At 39.4% G+C, this 8,908-nt stretch overlaps 1 protein-coding gene across 1 annotated transcript in view; it reads left to right on the top strand.

Annotated features, from left to right (window-relative positions):
• The first annotated feature begins 1,869 nt into the window (after positions 1–1,869).
• sema3bl (sema domain, immunoglobulin domain (Ig), short basic domain, secreted, (semaphorin) 3bl) overlaps positions 1,870–8,908 on the top strand; it is a 68,263-nt gene continuing 61,224 nt past the window's right edge. The window contains exon 1 of the mRNA XM_079239080.1: positions 1,870–1,988. Within this exon, the coding sequence (XP_079095206.1) occupies positions 1,880–1,988 (109 nt within the window). The 5' untranslated portion in view covers positions 1,870–1,879. The remainder of the gene's footprint in view (positions 1,989–8,908) is intronic.

Here is an 8,908-nt window from a genome sequence, read left to right as displayed (position 1 = left end):
TTTGGAGGGGGAGAAAAATGTTGAGCTGGAGATGCATGTTATTCTTTTATTTATTTAAAACCAATAAATCTAAGGGGTTGCAAATGTCTTTATTAACTTAGAAAAGTCAGATAGTGGCACCTCTTCCCACCTCATTATTTCTTACCAGCCTGTGAGCCTGGCAACACGCCACTGCCCACCACTTTGTCGAGACCCCTTTGCATCCACTTGAAGCACACTAGACACCCTTTTAACATTGATTGTTAACATTTACTGTGTTTTCAGCTTTTCCAAGCTAACAGACTAGTTGTGGTTTCTGTATCCAACCAGTGCAGAGGGAATGAAACAAAGGGAGCATAAAGGACTCAAAATATTTAAACTATGGTTTCTGAGGGAAAATAATAAAATGTACATGAGTGTACAAAAGAAAAATTCTATTTTTTTTTTTTTTTAATTTTATTTCATCTACCAGTTCTTAACCTTGTGCATATGTCACCAATGCTCCTGGTTTTAGTCAATCTAGTATTTTGAAAAGCCAGATTTCAAATTTGTGAAAGGAATGTATGATTTCTTTCCTTTTTTCTGCTCTAACATGTTTTGTTTGTTTGGCTAAGAGGACACTTTAAGGATGTTATATTGTGCTTTGTTTAAATCCAAGAAGAAACCTCTCATATCCTTTTTAGGACTAAAGATATGTGGCAAACTTGTGGTTCAGTAGTTGTTGCCATATCCATCCCCCAACCTCCCTGGCCTCCAGACGTAACCTCTTTAATCTGATGACATTTTGTTACCATTTCATGAAATGTGATGACATTGTGTTTTTATGAAGTGTTTTTATTTCTTTATGAAATTGTGGGATCAGGACACAAATGGCCACATTCTGAATGACTAACGGTGGGTGAAGCATGTTCTGCAGCTTTATTATGAGTCTCAAATCTCAAACCATTTACATTTAATTCAACTTCTCAAATTTTTAAAAATCTGTAAATGATAAACTGATTTTGAAAGTTTAAAGTCAATATAAATATCTATTTGCACTGTAAAAGGGTGGTGGACCACTGAGGTGGTGGTCCGGAAGAGAAACCACAAGGACAAATAAAAAAAAAAACTAAACAAAACAATGACAAATTGATAATGATGAAGACACACTTTTACAAACACGCAAGTAGCCTCCATGAAGAGTCTGTACATAATAGGCAACATGAAAAATTGTTGCTTGGGCGTCATCATCCAATCAGTTTATTTTTCCTCCTGGGACCTGGCTCTTCCACAAGTAGTGTACTTTTGTTTTTAAATGTGTAGTTGTGGTTTGTCCTTCAGGTTCACTTTCAGAAAGTGTATCACTGCACAGATGTGTCTTAATGGGGAAGTTCCAACAGCTGAAGACTGCAGAACAGTTTTCTTGCTGTTTCTATCAAGGTTTGTCTGACAAACTTGTTGCGAAATGTATTTTATTTTTAATGATGATGGAAAAATATGGTGGGAGTCATCAGTGGGCGCATCCAGGTGCACCTTGTCTGCAAGGAGGGACAGCTACACGTCTCTCTCTCTCTCTCTCTCTCTCTCTCTCTCTCTCTCTCTCTCTTTCTCGCTCTCTCTCTCTCTCTCTCTCTCCCAGCTGGAAAGGCGTGGTGTCCCTATGTGAGTAGCTGGAGGAGACTCCTGTTGGGCTGCTGTTGCAACTGAACTGTTAAAGCCTTTAGACCCGCGTCAGTGAAAGTCCTCAGCAGCCAGGGAAGAGTTGCAGTCACTCCGCGGAGTGGACATCCAGCCGCCTTTACGCACGCGCAATAATTAGAAGAATAACAGTGACTTCTTCAAAGTTTCTTGGGGATATCGCGTTTAATTTGTTCAAAGCTGAGCATCAGTTCAAGTCTGAAGGACATCTTTTAAAAAAAGAATGAAGGGATTTACACCTTTCCTCTGCAGCATGACCATCGTTGCGCTGCTCGTCGCCGCCGTCTCCGCAGCCAAACTCAGCGTGCCAAGGCTGAGACTGTCCTACAAAGGTAACCATTCCTCCATCCATCCCCACAGAGGAGCAACCATGACCTCTCCCGCGTGCGCATGTCGGCAGGTGGCATTAATTGGCAGCTTTGACTGTCAGGTGACCCAATATTTATCTGAAAGAATCCCTTCCTAACAGATCCACTGTACGTTTGTTTCCTGAGTGGATGTTTCAGCTTAACACCCAGGTCGTTTTTTTATTTGGCCACTTTTCTTTTCGCGGTGGTCCGTGCTGGAAACATTTAATTCTGCCGTCTGTTTTGGCTACTGTGTCGGGGGGTTTATGTGTTTTAGGAGGCGCGCGGGCAGGGTGCGCAGCCGGAGGAGATGTTGGCCAAGGTTCATCTTTCTGCGGTGGGATACACTGGGGTGCGACTGTCTCATTATAAAGGTTTTATTAGGAACGGCAACCGCAACGGAATACTTCGGAAGCATGTAACTTCATTATCATTCAAACTCCTAAAGTGTTACAGGAGCTGCATATAAGCCTGCAGTTACTGTGCTGTATTAAGCTGAGGTCAGATTTCCATGCAGTTCAAGTTTTGAATGTATTTTTATCTTACTTAAAAATTGATTTTCATTAATAAACTCATTAGGCCTGCTGTAGTTTTTTATTTTTTTATTTTTACATTTTTAGACTTAACACTGCTGAAACAACTTCATATTGGGGAAAAACTACCATGTAGAGTGTCTTTTTTTGGCCTGTTCACACGCTTTCCTCGTCTCTCCTCTCCAATCTGAGCCCAGTTGTTGCTCATGAGTCATTCATGTTTTAAAGATAATAACCCAGTAAAGTGTGTGTTTAAGTGTTGACTGTTGTTGCCAAGCAGGGTTCATTGTTTCATTTAATTCAGCCTGCAGCCTTCAGCAATCATCATCGTGGTTAGATATCACGCAGGATTTCCTCCTGTTCAGTTTGTTCAGAGAAAAGCAACCATCTGAGCTTATTGGTCTTCCTGCTGGCTGGACTGGAAATAAACACAGCACAGTGGGAGAGAGACAGTCTACATTGCCTAGGCTATAGGGTTAAAAGAATACATTTTATTTTTATCTTTCACAATTGGTTCTGTTAGCTTTTTGACAGTGTGTTAACGCTTTTTGTGAATGTCTGAAAATGCTAAACGGAGTCCCAGACTGTATGGAGTAAAAACAACAACAAAAAATATCCAGTGCAGATTTCTCTTTTGATCCATGCCTACATCGCCAAGAAACACATTTGTATGATACCTGCCTAATGACTTGTTAGACACTCTCCATAGTAGGAGTGCAGATGTCTTGCACATATTTGACTGATCTGAGAGAACCGGGTCTAGCAGAAGGTGGATCTTAAAGAGAAAGGAGCTAAAACAAAGCGTATTAGCTAGAAAGGGATGGAAGGTGCTGCGGGAATGTACACGAGGAGGTAAAAAATTGTGTATTTAACCTGTCTAGTTTCCCCAAAAAGAATTAGAAATTTTAATTAATCATAATAATAATAATAATATGGACTCTTTAATCTTTATGGAATCCATATTGTCCTTTTTATTCCTTGGGATAAGTGATTATAAAGTTGGAAATAGCTGATTTAAGAATTAATTCTATTCAGACATTTGATCAGCTAAATTAAACTAACAAACATGTCATTCAGTCACAGCTTCCACTATCTAAGGTTTGACTGATGCACTTTAAAAGCCCCCCATGTCCCTACCACTTGGCTTTGTCGAGTTTGCCAGGGAATGTTCTTCCTTTGGTTTTGGGGAAAAGTTGTAGTAATTGTTTAGTGTTTCAGCTTGGGCATTATTGGTCATTTGGATGACCGTTGCTTCTTGATCTCTAAAAGATGAGAGACTCCTCACTTCTACTAAATGAAGGGGGAGGGCCAAAGAAAAGGATTGGGATCAGGCTTTGCTTTGCCTATTTCTTCTGCTACTGTGGTTAAGAGTTGGCGCCACCAGCTGTTTATCTGGAGGTATTCAACTTATAGTATTGGCGTTACAGCTTTTTGACAAACTCTTACTAACCATAAAATGATGGTTTTACTGGCAAAGTCAAAAACTGCTGGTTTGTATTTTGGTTTTAAGAAGAGCCCAGTAACTTGGATGTAATTTAGTAGGGTAGCAGGAAGAAGACAGCTCGAACACCCCACATCTACAAACACATCTGCCACCCCACCCTCAGTCCATTCTTCTTGCTTTCCTTTTTTTGTTTTGATTTTTCAGAACAATTAATGACTAAACTGAGGAACTTTTACTTTCAGTCTCCAGTAAATTACTCAGCAGACCCTTCAGCACATTTGTGAAGTAAAGACAGAGCAGAGAGACGTATGTGATTAAGAAAATAAAGTCAGGCTCCGTGCAAACATGACAAATGGAAAAAGAAGTGCCTGTGATTGTGAGTCATTGCGTTTCACTCGTACAAAGCCTGTTTTACAAAACTGTGGTGGAGCAAAAAAAAACAGCACACTATAAAACAGTTTTTCTTTTTACTTGTGATCAGACAGACTAAACTCGTACATCATGAAGATTGTGGGAAGATGCTCATTAGGACCTCACGGTTCCTTCCTGTCTTGATGACCTTTAGTGTGACCTCAGTTTACCCTTTTTTTTTTTACATAATTTCCATCTAGATTCAACTCTTACCCCCTTTTTTTTTTTTTTTACCATTTCTAAATATGGTCCTGCCTCTTTGTATAGCCGGTTTGTTCAGTCTTTATTGTAATTGTTCAATCTCCAGTCTCGCATTTGTCTTTCTCATCCACCTCTTTTCTTTTCCCAGCAGCCTCCTCTGTCAAGTAATCCTCGAAAGCCCACAGGGCGTTTATACTCCCAAGAGGATGCAGAGGCAATTTAGTGACAGGAAAAGCTGTCATTATCTAATTTCAATCAATTAGTGTGTAAAAATTCAAGCAGGAAGAGGGCTGTTTTTACCGCAGAACTATGCAAGCTTTCACAATGAAAGTAATGATCATTTATAGTGTCTTATTACTAAATCTACGCAAAAATAATAAGATCAAATCATAGCTAATTTCTAAAATAAACATTTAAATTCTGGCTCACGATGGCATTCAGTGTCCATGTGTGTTTGTGTGTATCAAGAGGTGACAGTAACGCGTCATGGTATTTAATGTGTGTAGTGGTGGCAGGACTCCCAGATGCCTACATCCACATACAAACCTCCCATAATGCATCTTTCTGTCTTACTCTTTCTTCCTTTCTGTGTTGTGTATTTGTCCTCTGCTCCCTTCAGTCTGCCTCCTTAGTTTTCATTCCTTCAAATTCTTGGTGTGTACTTGCATGGTCGGACACACACACTGACTTTGGGCACATGTTCTGATACAATATTCACTTTGTCTCACTTAAAAACACCAACATTCACATCAGTGTCTTGTTCTAATCACGTTGCACGTACTTTCAGGGTGAAAGCGTTTGTTTGTTTATGCTAACAGCCTGCAAATGAATGTCTCTTTTCCTGGCTGGCATTGCCCAGATGCACATACAGGCGGATGTTAGCTGGTCTTAGGCGGAGCTGGGCAAAGCGTCACCAGGAGTCAGATGGAGACTCCGGAGCTGATGGAATGTAGGGCGTCTCTGATCCTGTCATCTCTCAGCTCTTTTCTTTGTCCGTTCTCCATCCATCTTCATCCATCTTCTCGGCTCTGGATCATGTAATAGGTCATTCTTTGTAAACTTGCCTGCTTTCCTCAAGTTCAGCTGCAAGGCTCCCAGGCCCTCTGATCTGATCTAAAACGCAGATCAGAGAACAAACGGAACAATAGAGAAACTTGAAAGCTCAGTCTGCAAGCCAACTGGCTCCTTTCACTTTTTTTTAAAACTAACTTATTTTTTTTTACAAGGGTGTATATAAACATTAAAGAGACATAGAAGCTTTTAGTGTTTCGGTTTGACATATGTTTGAATTCTTAAATGTCCGCTTGAAATGCAGCATATAGCCAAAGGGGCGTTTTAATCTGCAGGTTTAATAGCCAAACATTCTATGTTTATAATGCATGAAGTAATAGTCTGTATAGATTAATGACAGACTTAGCAGGAATGGTTAGAAAAATTATCTCTATGAAAGTTAAAACACATTTTCTTTGAAGAAAACTTTAGAAGTTTGGAAGTTTAAAACTCAGAGAGTTTTCATAATCTGTATGTACCTCAAAATTAATTAATTCATTCATTATCCTCACCGCTTAGTTCAGTGAAGTGTCACGGCGAAGCTGGAGCCTATCCCAGCAGTCTTTGGGCAAAAGGCAGGATACACCCTGGACAGCTTGCTGGTCCATCACAGGGCCACACAGAGACAAACAACCACTCACACTCACTCCTAGGGGCAATTTTAGTGTAACCAATTAACCTAACATGCACGTCTTTGGAGGGTGGGAGGAAGCCGGAGTACCCGGAGAGAACCCACACATACACGGGGAGAACATGCAAACTCCACACAGGAAGGCCACTGACCAAACCTCCCAAAGGATCGAACCAGGGGTCTCCTTGCTGTGAGGCCACAGTGCTAACCACTATTCCACTGTGCAGCCCTACATCAGAATGGTGCATTGTAATTTCATATTTCTTCTTTTTTTAAGTTTTAAAATGGTATAGATCATGTCAGTCACCCCTCCCCCAAGGCAGAGTGAAGGGAAGATACATTTGCCCATCTGAAATATTGGATAATATTGGATCGTGAGCCAACATCATGAAGTTTGCCTTATTAGTTTGACTATTTAGCATTGCTGATGTTGTACATGTGAATTTTAAGCCTATTTGAAGCATTTTCTTTCAAAATTGTCTTATTTCCCCTTGTCTTATAGAAGTTGAACAGACAAATGTAGTAATAATGAACACCTGATTCCACTCCACCTCTATCTTCCTCAGCAGGGACTGCCTCATTTGAGATTTGTACTTAAACAAATGTGGGTAATGTGTCCTTGCTGTCAGAAGTAACACACTACATGTTTCTGACACGTCAGACATGATGTGAAGAGAGGGAAAGTGTGTGCCAAGCACACACAAGAAACAGACTGTTCGGTGTAGATACCGAAGTGTGCTGAGCTGTTAGTATGCAAGTTTGTGAGGTTTTATCGGGGAACACAAACGGGTGAGTTACTGTGTAAGTAGAACATGTTGCTGACTAACATCTGCATCTGCTGAGTTGCTACGTTGTACGTTAACGGTAAATGTGTGATAGCAGTAACAAAAAAAGGTTTTCCGTCTGATGTAGATAGTGTGTTTCAACGTGTCACTTGTGTTGCGTGTCAACAGCATCTCTCATGTAATGGTTTTCAGATGTTGACCTGGCAAGATTGTAGACAAGATGATGATGAAGGAATTAGTGACAGGGAACGGGAGCGTTGACAGTAAATGTGTGAGAGAGGAGGAGGTGGAGATAAACAGAGAGCCAGATGAGAGATCAGATGGAAAGAAACTGAACATAATAAATTTGGGAAAATTTATACTCAAAAAATGGGGACAGTGGCAGCCAGAAGGATGATCAGGACAAAGAAACTAATGAGAAAAGTGACTAGAGAAGCCGTAAATGGGAAAGAAAAAACAAATCTGTCCCGGATTTGTTGCTCTTTGGGACTGAGGGACCGAACCGCAGCTTCTCATGCTGATAAAGAATAAACCTCATGGCTGGCAGCATTTCTTGCTTATGAAAGGAATTAAATGAGGCTCATAACTTGGCAGAGCTGATTCAAAATGAACCTTGAATATTTGTTGGCAATTCCAGTTTTGCTTTTTTCTTTCTTCGTCAACATAAAGTGGAAGCAGGTGGCTTTGTGACAGCTGCATACAGTATTTTATCAGTTATTTTCATTTATGGAAAATATTTCCAAGAAACTTGAGTTGCTCTGTTACAGCAAACAATGTTTTTGGAAAAAATCTGCTCTTACAGCAATTATTTAAGCATCATTATTAAAAGTAGCTAACATTGCACTGAACCAATCATAAAACTGCACGATGATTTCATCCTGTTAAAACAGATGTATGGCTGATGTCAATATATTTTTCTTTGTTCATTTCAGGTTAATGTGATTTATCTTTTTGTTTTTCTTTTTTACTATTTTATTTTTACAGTTTAGCAGTTTTCCTTAACCCCTTAACAGTCACCCCCAAAATGCCAATGCGCCTGAAAAAGACATACCCAAATTAAAGTAGCTGCTGTTCTTGAACCCTTTGGAGTATATTCAAAAGCATGGTCTCTTTTTAAAGAAAACACTAAAGTTTTACCTTGAGCTTTCAAATTTATTGTAACCGTAACCAGCATAAAGTTATTGAAGTTGGAAAACAAGGTAATTTCAGTTTTTTTCCCTCGTCTGAATTTTTCTTCTACTTTGTCAACATGCTGCTCATGGAGAGATGGAAATATGGACTGGAAAATCAGATGGAGCTGTAGCCTGAAGCCTTTCCTATGACTAGTTAAAATTTGGTGACAATAGCAGCCACAATTATTATTCTATGAGGGCTTTACTGTAAGTATGTTCACGCGCTCTCCAGAGTGGCCATTTGGAGTCTCCAAATGGCCACTCTGGATACTCCAACTTCAATAAGCTATAACTCCAGAACACTTCAACATACAGTCATCAATGAGACCTCTAATGAAAGGTGGCATCAAGAGGAATCTTGTTGTATATTCATATTTACTATCAGTATTATTGAAATTCACCAGGTGATGGATAAACACACTAAAAGCTTATTTTTTCTAATGTGCATTATAATAAGAGTCCGAATAAGTTTTACTGTCATCATTTTTATATATGTAAACAATATAATGCCATGTTATGTAATGTAAACAAAATGTAATAATAAAAACACCATAACACAATACAATTTACATATTTACATTAGATTTGAACTATTGTCTGATAAGGACTGTTTGTAAAAGTAAAGTAAAAAAAGCTGGAGAGAAGAATATGTAGCTGTTATGATGAGGAGTGGTCCTG

This window comes from Telmatherina bonti, assembly GCF_933228915.1.
Source record: "Telmatherina bonti genome assembly, chromosome: 4".
Lineage (NCBI taxonomy): Eukaryota > Metazoa > Chordata > Actinopteri > Atheriniformes > Telmatherinidae > Telmatherina > Telmatherina bonti.
This window is presented reverse-complemented; position numbering and strand designations above follow the sequence as displayed.